The sequence below is a fragment of the Ixodes scapularis genome, unplaced genomic scaffold (assembly GCF_016920785.2).
Source record: "Ixodes scapularis isolate PalLabHiFi unplaced genomic scaffold, ASM1692078v2 PGA_scaffold1__304_contigs__length_218370807, whole genome shotgun sequence".
In the NCBI taxonomy this organism is placed as follows: domain Eukaryota; kingdom Metazoa; phylum Arthropoda; class Arachnida; order Ixodida; family Ixodidae; genus Ixodes; species Ixodes scapularis.
This window is the reverse complement of record NW_024609846.1, coordinates 76,099,913-76,119,064: the sequence shown is the minus strand read 5'-3', so window position 1 is coordinate 76,119,064 and position 19,152 is coordinate 76,099,913. Positions and strand designations below refer to the sequence as shown.

Here is a 19,152-nt window from a genome sequence, read left to right as displayed (position 1 = left end):
AGGGATACTGAACCGATATCTGAACTTTTCAAAATAAGCCCCGGACGAGCTGCCCGGGACGTTACTATACCTAAAAATCAAGACCATACCAAGGGATGGTGATCGGATTATTATATTTCTTTGATTGAAGAGCCGCGTTCGAGCAATCCGTCGGCCGGAAGCCGCCGGTGCGATTGACGCCACCGCGGAGGAGCCCTAGCGGAACTGACGTCACAGACCTCTCGCTCCTTGGCAGACTCGGTTGTCCCGCTGCAGTCCTAATGGAGAACCGCGCCGAGTGTTCCTCATTCTGAGCCAGTTTCTTCAATAATTATGCCGCGGTACTGCGCTGCACAAGACTGCTCGAACAGCGTATGTTACAGCGGCAGGCCTGCGCACAAGTTTCCGAGTGAGCCCACGTTGCGGAAGCTGTGGATTCGCGCGGCCCGTCCTTCCCAGCCAACATGGAAGCCCGCCAAAGGCGATTGTCTTTGCACGGAGCACTTCGAAGACGAGGACTACAAGACGAGCCCGAAGTTACTGCAAAGTCTGGGCTTGCCTGTAAAACAGGCCTATTTGAAGCCTGACGTGGTGCCATCGCTCTTCACGCGAAAACGCAAGCGAGAGCGGCACAGCGGCGCCGTGGAAAAACGGCGACGGAAAGAGGTGAGCGCAGTTACTAAAATATTTTTCTGCTTGTTTCTGAGAGGAAAGCACGAATACGAGTGGTCGTGAGATTAGCGTAGTACATTGCGCGACGCTGTTAGCGCAAGCCTGCTAACTCGCCTTTGAGGACGAGCGCGGAGAAACGCCGAGATCGCGTTTTCGCTAGCAGCGTCGCGCAGGGTAAGTGTGTACTATATCCGTGTTCGCTATCGTGCCCTTAGCCGGACGAAAGGTTGCCGCCAATCGCAGGTGCTCCACTGTCGGTATCGTGTACATGGCGAGACTGCAGCTATACTCTGTTTCACCTTATGATGTACCGCAGGAAAGGCTACAAGCTCGAGCTTGTAGCCTTTCCTGCGAGCTCACAGCGTAGGCAGCTGCCTACGCTGTGAGCTCGCGATTCTTGCCTTCGTTGCGGTACAACATAAGGTGAAACGGAGTATAGTAGCTGCGGCGACGGCACTCGGTTTTCGGGCTCATTTGCTAGAAACTTGCTTTGAAGCTACGAGCTTGCGCCGGCACCTTTGGCTCAGTTGTGAAGGCTGGTATTTATCTTTATTACTACTGATAAATGCCAGCTAATTTTAATTTGAGAAATTTGGCATAAACCAATAAATATCGAATTTTGATTTGGGCTACCTGCAAATGGCACATAGGACCGAGCTGAACCATTCCTGGGAGAATGGTTAATTGATGATCTACGTACTTCCTTTTGGTTTGCAGCGGGTATATTCCGAGCTTGAGCAGGATGTGCAAACTCCGCGGCATCTTGAGCATGTGCTATTCTTCATTGTGGCGCATAAGGAGATGCTGTTGAATTTCGGAATAGGGTACTCACAGTATGAGTGCCACGCCATTTAGAAAAGTGTGCCTGTATACATCATTCTGTTTTGGAAAACTCATTTTCCTCTCTGGTCTGCTCTCCCTGATGAGGTGGTCAAGCTGCTGTCGCTTCATCTGTTCAGTGTTAACCTGGAAGGCAGTTTCTCTCAACTGCGGAAAATAAATGAAAAAAAGCGCTGCAGTTTTTTTCAATGAGAACCTTGTTATGGTACATATTTCCACCCCTTGTTTATATTTCTGATTACTATGACGATATCTTAGTTATAGACCAACACGCGGCCCTGACGTCACGCAGCTGTGGTGGCACTCTTGACGGCACTGCGCAGGCGCAGAGGCTTCACTTCACGTGAATTCGGTTTCTGCGTTCGCACAGTCCCCACACCTGGTGTGGGCAAATGCAGGCTTTTTTGTAAACAGTGTGCCGGTTTATAATATCTTGTTTCGTCTATGTTCTTCCCATACATTGAATACATGCTCGCAGTAATGCTTCACGTCGACAAGTGCCGAGAATGCCTAAAAACCTGGTGGTGTATGGAATTAAATTGCAGCAAAAATCAATTCTAGTGCCAAAAATAGATGCTGCTAAACGCGTGCCAATTTAGAACAAAAATAAACACTGCGAAATCTTTTGCTGAGTTACTCTGTCTTAATCTCGCGGAATGTGGTGTTTATTTATAAAGTTCACTAAGAACACCAGCTGGCCATTTATGACAATTGCACCCCAATCAAGAGGTTATTACAAGTGTTGTTCAATTTCTCGACTCGAGGCAAGGCCACTAATTAACCTCGGTCGTCATTCGACCGTTTCATCTTAGTGTTCATGACTGTGCACTTGACGGTGTGATTTGCTTACCAGTTCAAGCAAAGTCAAGATGAGGAGGGTACACAGAGTGACATGAGCCTAACGAAGATAAGGGCTTGGGCCAGTCACCCTCATTTGAGCAGAACCTGGGTGTTAGCAGCATATTGACAGTGTGTTTGTTTGCATGTTGTAAGTTTTTATGCCTATCATTTATAGATAATTGCTGAATTGCTGGAGGCACCGGCACAAGCAAAGGCCACACTCATCGCTGAAGAAGTCAGCACATCGTCAACCCCTTCTGGTGACGACACTGAGCAAGGTCCTGACTCTGGACATGAACCGATGCATGATGCAAATGCTGGCATCGAAGAACCTTGTTCGAGTTCAGGTATGTGCGCCAATTGAAACTACTCGGCTGACATATTTTAGTACTGAATTCTGCCAAATTAGGGTAATCTAGCCTATTGCTGATTACATGAGCCAAGGATGATTTTGTTTTGATAGACACTTTATTTCCTCTGCTGTGAACAGCCCCCTCCATCAGTAATGCCAAACAGGCTCAACCTGACCTTCGGAACGCTGCTACGCAGACCTCGGGCATCTACAGAAATCGAGGTATGTATCTGCAAGAAGAAATTTCACAGAAGGCAGCATTGTTCAGATCGTTGTAACACGTTATGATGGCACAGGCATACAAGTCACCTTGAAGACTTCATCACGAAAGTCCCAAACGAATCCTGTCCTCGTGACACCACGATGCTCCTCACCAAATCATGTCCCCCAGGCTCCATTAGATTGGATGTTGCCTGAAGGGCTGACTCTGTCGCCGCAGCCGCCAGTGCGCAGACAACCAGCTCCACCACCGGACCCACCACAGCTGCCAACAATAAACAATGAGCTGCCCAGTGCAGGCCAGGAAGAGTCTGTTGAAGAGTGTCCCACGGAGCTGCCAGAGCCACACGTGGAAGCAGACAGCCTATACCTCCCCTCTGACGCTAGCTTCCTCATGATGATGTCCGACACCGGCTTTCTGAGGTTGGTATCAGTCGGATATATGTCATCTTTAGTGACGAGTATGAGAGGGTGTGTAAGAGGTTGCTTTTTTGTTTTCTTTTTTTTATTCCAGGGATGCACAGCAGAACACTGCATCTGACAGCGCACTCAGTCAGCATGAGAGCAGCAAAAGCATCGACTACGTCTCGGAACGAAAGTTTATTGTTTTCGAGTCTTGTTTGGACGAGCTACTAGGTAATTGTCCCGAGTGCACTGCACTGTGCCGCATCACAGAGAAGAAGATCAGAGGGACATGTCTCCGGGTGCACAGAATGTGCAACAATGGCCACCAACACACCTGGACCAGCCAACCATCAGTGAATAGGAGGGCCCTGGGCGATGTGCTCCTAGCTGCAGCAACGCTCTTCTCTGGGAGCATTGTCAAAAAAGTGCTGAGGCTCCTCCACCAGATGGGCGTGCCCTGTTTATCGTACGAGACATACTTTAAGATTCAGGGTGCCTTCCTTCTACCAGCGATCAGACAGGTATGGCACGTTTTCAAGCCTTTCCTTTCCTGTGAGAGGTTTATTTTAGGTGCCAATATTTCAGGCTCAGCACTCCTATGGGATCCTGAATGGTGTAGTACATGCGTAGGAAGCACCATATGTTTCTGTCTACAAGTCACACACTCCTATAAACGGCTGTTTTTACAGAAAGCTTGATATATACATGTTTGCAAGTGCGTCTTCAGGGTGCCTCCATCTTGCCGAGTTGGGTTGTGCTTGGGCGCGGCCATAGTCTGATTACGACACCTTAGTGAGGCATCGTAATCGAATTTAATGCGCCCAAGTGCACTCCAACTGGGCAAGGTGGCGGCGCCCCGAGGCCGTACTTGCAAACGTCTATAGGTGGCACATCTTTATACGGGCCGCAAGGCAAAACTGCATTGATAAGCTGTCATATGTATATTGTAATATAAGCACAAGTAAGAGCCAGCTTCAATGTTCTTGCGAACTACCGTGGGAAATTTGTTCTGATATGGCCGGCTGTAAGCTCTGCTGGAAGCCGGCATATTGCCAAGGTTCCAATTGTAAGGAAAAGCTGATCCGCCGACCCGAAGGCCACATCTAATGGATCTAGGTCTGTACGATTCAATACACTGCAGCACCCGAGGCTGCATCTAATGGATCTAGGTCTGTGCGATGCCATACAAACTACAGGCTCTGCCGATTCTCCTTTGTTGTAACTTTGATACGGCCTTGCACAGCTATGGCTTATACTTGCAAAAAAAGCGGTGTAAGTCGCACCTCTGTGTAAGATGCAGTGACAGGAATTTGAGGAAAGAAACAACTTATGTGCTGGAAAATATTGTAAATAGGGAGAGCTGAGATGTCCTCTGTTCCTCTGCACCTATTTTTACCACACTCCTGGGGTTGAAAGGTACCAACTGTGTGGGCAAAGCAAGTATATACAGGGTTCATGGCACATACTTCAAGCTCGAAGACTCGCCGCATTCCATGTGGGTGAATTGTCGCCCTATGTGTTTCTAAACGTGGAGGCAACGTTTTTAATTAATTCTTATTCTCCTGCTTCGTGACTGATTGCACCTACTGGATAAGTGTACAGTGTAAAGGGCAGATTTTGATTTGGGGAATAAGTAAAAGAATCAAAAATAAATGTTTCCCAGGCCGATCGTAAAGATTAATCGGCGAGTACTCTATTTTTTATACGGGGTGGCATTTCTTCAAGGTTAAAAAAACGAGCCCGCTCTTGAGAAGGCGGCTCCTCGGCAGCCAAACTGTCCTTGTTGATTGCTACGAGGGGAACAAGACCTGAACAGGCAGGGGTGTATGCGACCTAAATAAGTGCAAAACTATGCTTCTTGAGTTTCAATACGGAAAATGTCAAAAGCTATTCATCAACTAGCCCTTGCATAGATAATAGAAAGTAAAAAAGTGTTTTGCCAATCTACCTAGTAGTGCATATGTGCCTTCAATATTTATACTCACGACTCGGAGCATTTCATCCCCTCATTTTGAAAAGAAAGAAAGACGAATTACAATTTGTCAATGCTTTGATCGCATTTACTGGGATTCAAACTTAAATGCTGAACTTCCATGGACGTTCACATAAAGAAAAGAAGCTTGCAGTATACTTATAGGTGAAATGAAAAGCATGTTCAGGATTTATGTTTGTTTACAAAAGTCTTTGCAAATAAACTTCCAGGTGTGGAACAGGAAACAAAACGAGCTCTTCGAGCAAGCAAGTGGACGAGAACTGGTCCTCGCTGGTGATGGGCGGTCAGACTCCCCCGGGCACTCAGCAAAATATGGAACATACACCGTCGTCGACGTGTCAACGAAGAAGGTTCTCCATGTGGAAACAGTGCAGGTAAATTTCCCCTGCTATAAATGTTCTGATGCTTCTGTTCTTCTGGAATGAAACCTTTCTGTAATTAATTGAAAATGAATGGCGAAAACAACTTGTTTCAGACATGGGTTGTCTCATTCAACAGCTCTAGTTGACTTCGTTCTGGATACTTCATGTTCGGTGTAATAATGCAATGTTTTATTTGTCACTTCAGTCCAACGAAACGAAGGGCAGCTGGGCAATGGAGCTCGAGGGCCTGAAAAGGACTCTACTGATTTGTGAAGCCAATGGATTGACTGTGGGAGGAATCATCACTGATCGCCACTCCATGATCAAGTCATTCCTTGCCAAGTGGTAACCCCAGATTCGGCACATGTTCGACTGCTGGCACGTTGCAAAAGGTGAGCCATAAGTAATCGGGGTTCCAGGTTATGCAAAAACAAAAAAAACATTTAATTGCAGAACACTCCTACCCTTGCCTGTCACTATACTTTGTTTCTGCATATGTTGTACTGCAGGAAAGGCTACAAGCGGGAGCTCCTTGCTGTATGGCAACTGCTCGGCGGCACAAGCTCTCGTGCAGCAGGAGCAGCTGCCAAGGCCATGAGCTTGCGCTTCTAGTTTTCGCTGCAGTACAATATAAGCTGAAACATAAGCCGTGTTTACATGAATGCGGCTTAGTCGCATCGAATCCAGTTGTCGCATTCAATGCGGTGATGTAAACAAACAATACAGTAGGAGAGCGCATCGCATTCAAGTCGCTAGACAGAGGTGGATTGAGATGGCGAATGCACATTTATTCAAAACATGTAAATGGAGGTTGCATCGCAATTTGGATCGGGGAGGATTATGGGAAGGCACCCGCTCTGGGAGCAAGCGAACAGCTGAGAACATGGCGGCAGCCACCCTCGGCGGCGGCGGAGAGCAGTCCGTGTGGTCGCCCGCAATATTTTCTTCAGAGAAGAACCGCAAGCTTTTATTGTCAAACTATGTGAGCGACATATAGCAAATCTGCTCGGTAAAGCGGCCCTTGTCCAGGCCTCGCGAAATAGGACCTTCGTGTCCGAAGGAGTCCCTAGAGCCTTCAGTGCAAGGACAGACGCCGATAGCTCTGAGCACTGCATGCTAGGCAGAAAGAGGAGCTCCAACCTCGGTGCCGTTCCTGGCTGTGCCAGAGCCTTTCGGCCTCAGGGTCCGGTCGCGGTTGGCAAGGTTGGGCGAGGTGGCGTCCCCAGAGCGGTTGGGAACGATCTCGCTCACCAGGCCATGCGCATGCCGACTTCGAGCCCAAACTGCTTGGGTTTTGATGTTTCTTCCGTCCCGTAACTATTTGCGCAGCATCGAAGACAGCAGGCACAAACTTTACACTCGACGAAAGCGTCTAAAAAGTAAAGTGTCCTAGAGTGAGGTATCGCCATGTTTTTTTTTATACTTGAGAAAATGGGGCAGGATTGGGTTTTTCTTGTTTTTGGTGTTCATAATTATGAACTCTTTATTTTGTCAAGCTGTTGTTTCTGGCAATGTAAGCTTGGTGCTTAGCAGAATGAATACAATGCTTCATTTTTCAGGCATCAAGAAACGCATGGTCTCAGCTGGGAAACTCAAATCCCTTGTGGGACTCCAAGACTGGGTGCAGGCAACTGTCAAGCACCTCTATTGGTGTGCGGAATCCAGCGATGGAGCGCCAGAGGAGATCCTTCCTAAGTGGACTTCCCTGGTGGGACACGTGGCTGACTTGCACGAACATGCCGACCCCCTGTATCCAAGGTGCCAGCACGGAGACCTGGGGAAGAAAAAGTGGCTTCCTGAGGGCAAGTAGACCACAGCATATTAACAGTGTTGACATGTTAGTGTTTCATACCAAGTGATGCTGTGAAGTATACACCAACTCATGTTTGCAAACAAACAGGTCCGGCCGATAGCAGTGCCACACATTGCGCAATGAGATGTGGGCAGACATGCTGGTCTGCCCACAAAACAAATTTTGCCTTGCACGCATGCTTGTCAAAGCCTTATGATTATTTACTTTGAATCGTTTATAAGAGGAAGACCAGCGCTCGTGGACCATAGAATTACACTTTCAGCGTTCTCCTCAATGCTTGGGTATTTAGAAAAAGGTCTGCTGCGACGCTGTCTGCTTTTGTGTGGTATGAATACCCGGCCGATTCAGTCAAGGCAATCCGTTTTCCAAAGACGTTGCCATGCTGACAATTATCGCATTCATTTAGGCTTAGAAATGGCCAGAATGGAAAGACTAAAAAATGTGGCAAGGTCATTGCTCATGCTTTGCGATTTAAGTGAGGTAAGGCAAAGTGAAGGCTCCTGCACCATTCGTTGCTGATTAACGCACCCGATACTGCAGCTACAACGACATATTAGTTCCAAAGCGAGCAGCGCTAACTCACCGGGGCACTGCCATGTTTCCCCGCATCTCTACCGAGCCAGTCGCGTGATTTCAAAATCCCTCGCCTAGGTACTGCAGTCAACTTGTAGCCATAGTTAGCGCTTCAAGCAAACGGGCCCTGGTGTGCCTTTTCTAGTGGAACCGCAATTTGCTCACACATAAAACTTTTGAATTGGCCTCAGGTTGAATTCTTTAACAATTTCAACCAAGTTGTTGTACTGGTTCTTAGTTTCAAGGTGTCTGATTATGAATGTGGCAAGTTTACTGGCTCTCTATACTGGTTAGTCCGTGTGGCAGCCAGGGAAGAACCTATGACTGCTGGTAGAGGGGAGTGAGCCGATAGGTGGTAGCTTCAGCTTTCTTCCGCGTGCATCGTTACCGCGCGGTGTTTATACGGACCGCTGGGACCTGTGCTTACATGTTCGGGCACACGAGTCAACCAAGCATGAAGATTTGGTGCATCATGCCTTTGCAAAATTAAAATCGGCATCGCTTGGTCTATTCGATAAAAAAATCTAGGCATCATAAACACGGGCAGTAAGCAGGACTGGTAGCAGCCTATTAAACTTACCCAATTTAATCTGTTCTCATCAGCTCTAACCCTTTTATTAACCTCTGGATATCATATATTTTTAATTTAATTACACAAAACTACTACTTTTTCTTATGAGCCTTAGTGTTATTGTTGTAATAGCAGATTTGAAACCACACAGTCTGTAATACAAGTGTCCTACTTTATCCAGGACTTCAGGCACACGACAAGCTAAAGAGCATCGTGCTGTCAAAGCCACTGCTGAAGGACATCCCGCAGCTCTCAACCTCAGCGCAAACCTACGCAACTGAGTGCTTTCACAGCACTGTGAACCAGTTCGCACCGAAGTCGACACACTTCGGTTACGAGAGCATGCAGGCAAGGTATGCAAGCTAACCAATTGTTTGCATGTGCCCGCTAAAGTCTTAACTTTTCAGAGTCTTTGTGGCAGCGCTGCATTTCAACGAAAACAGCGACAGGCCACAGGCGACTACTAAGGAAGGCAAAAAAAGGTTCCTGGTCAAGCGGCCTAAACAAACAAAGAGGCCAATTGCATCTCCCATGAAAGGGCCCTGCACATACGGTAAGATGTCAAAACGAGTACAACTACCAGCTTCTAACATCTAGTCTTAATTTCAGCCTATGTACAAGAGCTCATGAAGGAAACCCTCGCCCTCAATTGCCACTACCCGTCGTACCGAGCTGCACGAAAGGCCAACTGTGTCGAGGCTCCCCCAACTCTGTCCAGTGGATATGAACGCCCCAACAAGGACCTGCTCATCTCTAACCACCGTTCCCGGTTCAACTGCTAAGCTGAAGCTGAAGGAACATGTACTGTCGGGGAAAAATCAAATGCGAACAGAAGAACGCGTGGCTTGCGGTACAAGCTGCGCCGCCTGGAAGCGAGCCTAGGGGCGAGGGTGCATGGCCTACCCGATGAGTTTACGCCCTTTGCTCGGCACTCCCCAAGCTTCAGCAGTGCGCCTCTTAGTGCACTGAAAGCTATCACCACTATCTTTGCTCACTCGGCGCATGCGGCACAAGGAAGCTTGCTGCTTGTAGCAGCTAAAGCGCGCACTCTCTCGGAGCGAGCAAAGATAGAGGTGGTAGCTTTCAGTGCACTAAGAGACGCACTGATGAAGCTTAGGGGGCGCCAAGCGGAGAGCATAAACATATCGGAGTAGGCCACGCACCTTCGCCCCTAGGCTCACTTCCAGGCAGCGCAACCTGTACCGCAAGCCACGCGCTCCTCTGTTTGCATATCATTTTTCCCTGACAGTACATTGTGCAGGAACTTGAAACATTTATTTACACTATGCACAAGCAGCAAAGCAGTTCGATCTGACGTGTCAATCGCATCTGTTCCGAGCACGAGCCCCCGGCCGCCATTTCAAAACGTCTGTGGCCCATTTTCTCGTCTTAGGTCTCCGATTGTTGGTACAGACTCCCCACCGAATGGGTGTTACCCCATTTTAAATTTGTTATCTCTAGCGGATAGAGAAGTTGGTCTTTTCAGAAGACTGCCCCTGGCCGGGCGCACTATACATGCAAAAATCCTGCCGTCTCGCCCACAGAAAACCTTTTCAACTCTTCCTATCTTCCGGAGTAAACGTGGGAGCTGTTCCTTCAGAAGGACGAGCCCGCCCACCTCCAGACGTGGCGATTGCTGGCCTTTTGTTTCAAGGGCAGATCGAAGTTCTCTCGGGTAGTCTGACCTCCCGTTACCCAGAGCCTGTTAAAGAATGCTTTCCTTTGTTTCCATATTTCTCGGAGCATCTCTGGAGACGACGCAAAGTCTTCTCTTTCAGCCACTGGAAGTGCTGTCAGTCGTCCTCCCCTGAAAAAGCTAGTCGGTGTGAGCGGCTGGCCTTCGTCAAGCTCATTGTAAACGAATGTTGGGGGACAAGAATTTAGCATCGCCTCAATTTCGCATAGGACTGTGGACAACTCTTCTGCTGCGTTCATAGTTTTTCTTCTGATCACTTTTCTTAGTCCCACCTTCACGTATCAAACCAGTCGCTCGTAGAATCCTCCCCACCAAGGAGCACGCTCAACAATAAAACTCCCCTCGATGGTTGCATTGGCGAAGTGATTCACCACTTCTGAGTGTCGTAGGATCTTCCGAAGTTCTGCCAGGTCTCTGGAGGCTCGCTTGAAGGTTAGCGCATTGTTTGAGTAGATGATGCGGCAAAGTCCCCTCCATGACACAAACTTACGGGCAGCTACAAGAAAACTTCTCGTTGAAACGTCTGGTACGAGCTCCAAGTGGACCACCCGCGCCACTGGACAAGTGAACAGCGTGATGTACGACGTCCTTTGCCTGTATGTACAGCAGTCCTGCAAAATCTACACCAACTACCTCGAAAGTTCAGCCTGCATCGTTCTCGTACGCAGCAGAGGTCCCGCTGGAGCACTCGCCGGAATAGCACTAAATCGCTGGCACGTTACACACAGCGCAGCATCTTCTTCACCAGCTCTCGTACCCCGAAGGATCCAATACCTCTCGCGGAGCTGGACTGGAGTGTGTCTTACTCCTGCATGTAACACCATCCTGTGAGCGTCGATCACAAGTACCGTGGAATATCGATGCTCTTTCAGTAGTACGATAGGGTTTCGTTCATCGTATGTCATGTTGTTCGATCGGAGTCGCCCTCTTATGCGAAGCACTACCTCTTGGTTGATGAAACTACTGAAGTCTCGAAGAGAAGTGGATGGGGTCTCGGTTCTGCTGGTCGCACGTCGAAGCTTGGCGGCAAACGCCGATATTAGCTTTTAGCCAATATGTCCGCGCTCCTTGGATTTCCTCTGCAGTCAGAGGCCCCGATTGTTTTCCCGTTGACCTAACGTTGTGAAGGAATCGAAACATCCACACTCTTGTTCTGTTGAGTTTTGAAGCTGAGCTGAATGCGGTGACATCAAGCAACGTTGCAGATGGTGTTGAAATGTCCAATATGTCAGCTCTCGGTCCCCTCTCCTCGAGCTTATATCGAGGTGGCTCCTCGCGCTTCTCCTTGGGCCATTCTTTAGCTGGCAGCGGCAACCAACTGGTCCCCGAACAACAGAGTGGAGTGGAGACCAATCCAAGGTGGTCAGACCTCGTGACATGAGATCGGCGGGGTTCTCCTTTCCCGGCAGGTGGTGCCATGTCACACATTGCAGTTCTTCTGTGGCATTCCAGCAACCTTGTCATTTGCCAACCTGATGTCTGCCCTCTATGGAAGGCCGACTTCGCACCTCCCATTGGTCTTGGCGATCATAGTTTCGGAGTCTCGCATGACATCGTTGTCCGAAGGATCGTCCACCGATGCGTCGATGACACCCATCCTCTGAAGTTCCCAGAATTGCTTGAGGCTTGGCATGGGTTCGGGCTCTTGGATCGCCGTTCTCCGCATGACCACCCTGGAGCAACTAATAACCCGGGAGCTTGACCCTTTTCGTCCCTGAACCGCCCATCCGAATACGGGCTGCACTGCAGTCAAGCTTCCTCTGTCGGTGAATCTTTCCAATGATGTACTCCCAGTAGTGATCCGGGCCAAGCAGGATATCGATGCCCCGATGTTCCAGTCCGGTCATGGCATCTCCTACTAAGCAACCGAGCTCCTTTAATGTCGCGACGATGGATTAATCTGGGCTCGGGAGATTTTGTTCGCAGATGGTAGGTGTTTCTAGCATGTCGATTTCATATTTTTCGTAGTACCGTTGGTCCCGCAAAGTAAGCTGCACCCTGCGAAACATACGTTCGGTGCTTTCGCCTCTGAACACGCCGAACGTGAGGATCTCCATCCCGAGTTGTTTGCAACCGAGTCTCTGGGACAGCTCCTCCGTAATGAAGGAACGTTGACTGCTGCTGTCAAAAAGAATTCGGGATAGTCTTCTTTTGTTTTTGTTCTCGGCCCATGCGGTCACCGTCTGCAAGAACACTGCTGGCTTGCAGTTCTTTTCATTGATCTGAAGACTGACCGGTGTTTTATCTTCGCTTTCTGTTTTATTCACCGCGAAAAGTCGTTCCAGTACGTAATCCGGGTCACACATAGTAGGCGCATGCCATCCTTGACACCTGGTGCAACACGGCGTGCTTCGGCACATTCTCGCCGTGTGGTTTGCTTTTGTGCAACGAAAGCATCTGTTGCCAGCCTGTAATCTTTGTTTTTTTTTCTCAGTGAGCTCAATATTGGCGTTGCAGTCAGGTGTGGCGTGTTCTTCGGATTTGCAGAACTAACACTCTAAGCCTTCAGTCTTGCCATACAAGGCCGCTGCGGTAGAGTTTCGAAGGTTTGTGTAGTTTGAAAGTTTCTTCGGCAGTTCTTGTTTAGGGAAACGAATTGCAGGCTTACCGCCAAAGTCGTCCTCTTGTTCCTCTGACGTCCTTTCCCAGCTCTCGACTTCAACTCGAATAAATTTGAGTAGAGTCTGTAGAGCTCTTAGATGAACATTCTCTGTTGGAGACTCGGGACTGGTGCCCGTCACTGCGGTGGCGTTCTTGGTGTCCTCCAACGACATCTTCTGGTTGTAATCCAGGGACATGTCCTTCGGTAGTGCTCGCAGTAGGAGCGAGTAGAGCATGGCGCAGTAGGATTCCTCGCCCACACCCAGTGCTCCAAGTCCCCAGATGTGCGCCTGAAGACTGTCGTACAAACGACGCAGGGTTCGGGCATTGCCCTGTAGTGGTACCTTCTGGATGTCCATCAGACTTTCCATGTGGTTGTGTACCAGAGTCTCTTGCTTGCCGAACCGCTGCTGTTGAAGGTCGATCGCGTCCGCATAGCATTGAGCGGTTGGCTGTAGTTTCGGATGGCAGCTGATCCATCTCCGGTAAGCGCTGATCTCAGGTAATTGAACTTTTTCGATGGAGTCAGTTCCGGATTCTCGTGGATTGTGGTTTCACTCCCAGAATGCTTGCCAATTCTTCCGGTTGCCGTTGAACTTGATAAATTCTAATTTTGGAAGCTTGACTTTCTACGGCTGTTGCTCTCCAATCGTTCGAGGGACCACTTGCTCGTTGGCTGTTCTCCACGCCCTTCGCCTTCTTTCTGAGCTTCGTGAGGCATGTGACAATCTTGTCAGTATAATCTATGATTGGCGTGAACTCCATTTTCACGTCTCTTTCGGTAATCAAAGGCTCGATCGCGGCATCTACGTGGCCGAGTTGATCCCGAGAGAGGCTTATGCACTCAATCAAAATCTCTAGGTCATCGATGACTGCTGGAGTCAGCTGAAATAATTCTTTTGCCTCGCTGAGGAGTTTAGTTACTTGTGTTTGCAGAGTCTTCCGTTTCTTCTTGAGGATGTCCATGATCTTTCAGTCTTGTCTCGATGGAACGTTGCTTCTGTCGTTCGATAGGTATTGCTTCGGTCTACCAGATTCCCTTCGTCGAATCGTTACGTAGCGGGTTTCCGCACAAAATGCATGAACTTCTGGTGGTCATTGTTGGTTACGTTGATGCAAACATTTATTTACACTATGCACAAGCAACAAAGCAGTTCGATCTGACGTGTCAATCTCATGTGTTCCGAGCACAAGCCCTGGGCCATGCGCTCCCAGGCCACTAGCTCCTTGCCATGAGCTCCTTTTCAAAACGTCTCTGGCCCATTTCCTCGTCTCCAGTCTGTGATCGTTGTTACACATTGTTTGTAAAGTAAAAAATTGGTTAGTTTGCAATAAACAGTGAGTTTCTTATATGTCAAATATTGATCTCTTCATTCTAACATTAATTATGTACTGCTCGTGCAAGCTGTTGCTCCCAAGTGCTTGGTAGGAAAAGATACATAATTAGGAGGTTTGAAGGTAGATAGCATGCAAACTTACTCAGCACTTTGACTGCTTGAAGCCCGTGTAGTCTGCAGGGTTCGGGGCGGGGAACTCTTTGCGGACCCTGGTCACCACGCAGCTGGGCAAGGTGACCCGGTTCTCCTTTCCGAGCCTTCCGTGTATCCACCAAACAAATTGGCAGTATGCCGTGTACCTGTACTTACTGCAATGATAACATAATAAAGTTATTTAGTTACACTGCCAGGTATCCACTTGGAACTAGAAGGCATTCATTGTTTTTAGTTCGATGGCCAGCAGCAAGACGCCACAAGCTGTAGTTTCATTAAAACATGCATATTCGAGCGAGCAAGCATGTAATGAATGGTTTGCTTCTAAATTTTGGGTATGTTTTTCAGGCCACCAATAAAAACCTGCCTGTGTCGGAAACTTCAATTGCCAACATTGAGGCACTGCCTTTTCTGGTTCATCTAATGCAAATCTCGCTTTGCATCCTCCCTTTATTTACAAAGCGGTGCACATGATAGTAAAAAAGTATAGTAATTTAGTTTCACTGTACGTACGCATTTATCTCCTTTATGTTTCTTGTGCTGAGAGGCCGGCAGACTCTCAGCTTCCTGTACTCTAAGTCCAGGATATCCCTGTCCAGGCAGTACAGCTCGAAGAGCCTGTGTGCCGTGATGCAGGGAAGGCTCCCAGCCTTCTCTTTGACCTTGCACTGCTCCTTGCAGCACACACTTTCCACTGGTGTGGACATGGTGCCACACCGGGATTCGCAGCAGCACCTGTTTCCCAAAGGTAGAAACATGAATTAGTGCATATGTCAACATTTCTGTAATGCTGTGTGGGCACTGGTGTGGCTACACACTTTTCCTCTTTTCTCAATCCAATTGTGTCACCCAAACACTGCTCAAGCCTCAGATGCCTTTTGGGAGTATCCACAACCACGATGCAGTCACTATACAGCAGCTACATTTTTGCGTATAATAATATAGTAATACTTTATTCATATTCCGGAATCTTTGACCCAGGCATAGAGGGCCGCAAAAAAGCAGTGCTGCCCATGCCACAAAGGCCTGAGTGCCCAACCTGGGGCCCAGCATTGCGCAAACACGTGCATAATAAAACGTACAGCGCGCACGTGAGTACTTCGACGGTGTATCGGCACTACGTGCAGGTTCAAGCCCGCACGCAGCTGATGCATCTTCAATTTCTAACGCGCCTTCGCGGGACAGGTGCACGGGTAGCCCTGCCTTAGCACTGACAGTTTCTAGCAAAAGGAGGCGCATCTTTCTGTAGCCCAAACGATGGAGCCGATAAGTTCAGGTTGGAGCTTACTCGCCGCCGCTCGGCGATACCAAGAGCATGTCAGTCACTAGTACACCTGATAACATAATATATAAAACCCCATTTATCATCGGTTCTTCGAGGCTACAAGTCAACTTCGCGCAACCCCAAAACAATCGGTTCTTCGAGGCTGCAAGTCAACTTCGCGCAACCCCAAAACAATCGCTCTCCCGGGCCTATGCAAGACATACGCTGCGCCATGTGCGCGTGTTCTTACCAGCGTGTGTTGAGTAGCCGCCGCCTGTCACTTCGCGGCAGAGCGTCTGGCGAGGACTCCGCTGCTGGCTCCGTTGAAGTTTCATTACTGTCCGACGTCGCGGACGGGTCGCAGGCGTAAGGCAGCACCTTACGCCTCTTCGCTGGCAGGTGCTCGCGCTCCTCATCCGACGGTACTGCGTCGCTCCCGCTCCCGCTGCAGCTACTGCTGCTGCTGCTGCTGCCGCTCTTGGCGCACGCACGTGTCGCCATAACCACGCCACCGAGCTCGAGGTAAACGCGGCAGGTCACAGGTGACAGCAGACCAACAAAGTTGTGATTTTTCGCGTCTCCTGAGGCAGCTGCGCGAGGTCTCTGAGGTCTTTGACGTCACGAAGCGAGGTTCCGGAGACGCTCACCAGGGGCACCTTAAAATGCTTATTTTCCGGTTTATTAAAATTTACGTGGTATTTTCGCTTTACCAGCGCCAGTAAAAATTAAATGACGTGCCATTCTTGCGATTAAGACCAAAAACGTCGACCCGATTTCACAGTTCAGTATCCCTTTAAGGCTACGGTGGGATGTGAGCGCATGGTATCCTCCGTCTTTTTTTTCTTCTTTCTATTTCCTTTGACGCGCCCCAAATTAGCGTGCCTGGTGACAGTTGAGAAAGAAGCCGCCCTCATGCCCGGCCAGGATGGAAGGTGCGTTCGAGTCTGGTGCCTGTCTCGGGCCTGTCGAGCATTGAGCCAGTCAAGCCAGCCACCACTAACTTGCTCTTAGCCATATTACTTAACGTTTGTCTTTAATATAAATATACTTTCCTCATTCCTTTCCAAGACTCAGCCCTCGTGTCTTACAGCTGCCAGTTGTGTCTGACGGGCTTTCGAAAAGGGTGTTATCTGATAGTCAAAGTTATCACGAGGAAAAAGATCACATTAATCATCACAATTTTACCTGATGGTCAAATTGTGATGATTAATGTAATCTGTCTCCTCATATATAAAATCGCTTCGGGTGCCCTTAAGATACGCCATAATATTTAAAATGTAGACGATTGGTTTAGTCAGTTTCGATCTTGCTCTAACAAGCCCCCGGTGAGGCTCCCACTAATACGATGCGAATCATCCAATGCCCTCTTCTTTTTGCACTGTTTATTCCTGAAATATTAATATAAATTAATCCACGTACGCAAAATCACTCACAATCAGACAATCTTATATAGGTTGACGAAGAAAAAAGAATCGACTCAAGTTACTCCTGGCGAGAAAATAATTGATTCAATCACTTGATTAATTAACGGTCACAACTAACGTTTATAAATTCAAAATTTTTTGCAAAGTCCCACTAAAAGTGTAGATTCTTTCGTGCATACGATTCAAAGAGGTGGCTAAAATTTCAAAGTTGCTTTAGTTATCATCATGAAGGAAAGTCATCTTCAGATTGCGTGAAAACCACTTTGTCGGGGTTTAATGCCCTTCACGTGACAGAGCAAGAGAGCAGGGAGGAATTGGCGAATAGATGGGACAAGTTTCAATGGATTTTTTTCGTATTCAAGTTTTGTTGCAAACTGCACACCGACACACACACACACAGAATCTTAATAAAAAACATACTCAAAAGGTTAGTTTGAGGATGCTGCAAGTCATTGTAATCCCAAATAATATGTCCGTTTTCTAAAAAAAAAAAAAAAAAAAAAAGAATTTGGCCTGACCGTTTTGGGTTAAATTAATCCTGGCTTCATTGGACACGAAACATTTAGAGTACACTTTCTAATTTCCATTATAATAATATTTATGCAATTTTGTGACACTTTTGTGAGCGGACGACATATTATTTCTTTCGTATTTTTTTTGTTCGGCCGCACACTTGGTGGTAACAGAACGCAAAACCCACAATGGCAAAAAAAAAAAGAAGAAAAAAAAAGACAGAAACATGGGGGACGCTTAAGCTTCCCCTTAAGAGTGGAACGCGATTGCGTTATCGGGCCCCGTTCGCAAAGCCTTCTAATATAAACCGGTGCTCGTTCCCAAGCCTTGCAAGCGTGTGTGCGTGGTCTAGTCGGTGGCGTCATGTGTCATGTGACGTCATATGACGTCACGTTTGACGTAATGTCACGTGACGCGTGACATAACGCGTTGCTCTGACGTCATGACCCTATGGACCCGCCAAAGTTAGCGAAAAATCTTTTGCTAAATTTGGCGGGAAAATGTTCCGATCAATTTTTAGGGAAACTTTTCCGCTAAATTTAGTGTAAACGTTTCCCGCCAAATTTATGGGGTCGATAGGGTCATGAAGTCACAGCCATGTGCCACGTCACACGCGTGACGTCAGGCGTGGCTGCACGCGATGCATGATGTGATTTTAAGGATCCGCCGACGCCAAAATTTCTCCGACACAAGCACAAACACGCTATCGCGAAAAACAAATAAACGAAGGGGTAGTGTGTAAAAAAAAGCAAATATTACTATAATTAGATTACTTATAAAAGCAATCAGATAATTTGTGCAACTACTGCGTGAGGAACGTCATGAGGCAATTACAAAATTACTCTAAAAGTAAAGTATTAGATTACAACTAATATGATCACTTGTAATAGGTACACAACTGCCATAAGGTAATCCATCCCATCCTTGAATCCCGCCAAGACACGAGCTATTGAACCAAAGGTCTTTAAGTGTGTTTCAAGTGTACCTAAATTAAAAGTGATGTGAAATTTCGTTAATATCCTTCTGGCGTTAAGAAGGTATGTTAATGGTACTGATTGCTCATAGATTTTGCCTCAACATTGAAAATATTATGCCATCAATATACGCAAATTCAATTAGTTCTTATGATGTTTAGTAACATCCTGCGGCATAAGAAGAGAAATTATATTCCTAACGAGCGTGTTGGTACGATGTACTAGATAACAGAAAGCATAAAACAGAGAGGACGAAACACAGACGAGTACATTCTTTCAACTCTCAACAAAGTTTATTCCATGGGGTGCGAACGTATGTTCCCCTGCGCAGACTTAGGGAAAGGGGGAAAAAGGCAGAGGCAGAGGGGGAAGTAAGAGGAAGGAAGGGAGGGTGGGAGAGGCGGCTGGGTGCGTGGACTCGTTGGGGTTGGGCCGCTCACCGAGGTCGTCTAATCACCCCGGACAGCTCTTGGCTCAGATAATCTATCTCTCTATCGGAGAGGGCTAGCGAGGGGGAAGAGACATTGACGACGGAGTTTTTTATCGGAAAAGGTTCGATAACTTCCCTGCC

The 19,152-nt window shown here is 47.8% G+C and overlaps 1 protein-coding gene and 1 pseudogene across 1 annotated transcript; one reads left to right on the top strand and one right to left on the bottom strand.

Moving 5' to 3' along the window:
• The first annotated feature begins 18 nt into the window (after positions 1-18).
• LOC121836087 lies at positions 19-9,441 on the top strand (annotated as a pseudogene).
• Positions 7,342-16,104, bottom strand: LOC121836088 (P2X purinoceptor 7-like). The gene is made up of 4 exons (XM_042290793.1): positions 15,921-16,104; positions 14,920-15,141; positions 14,396-14,561; positions 7,342-7,436 (listed from the first exon to the last, which is right to left on the bottom strand). Exons 2-3 carry the CDS (start codon positions 15,111-15,113, stop codon positions 14,396-14,398), a joined length of 360 nt encoding a protein of 119 aa, XP_042146727.1. The 5' UTR covers positions 15,114-15,141; positions 15,921-16,104; the 3' UTR covers positions 7,342-7,436.
• Positions 16,105-19,152: the final 3,048 nt, after the last annotated feature.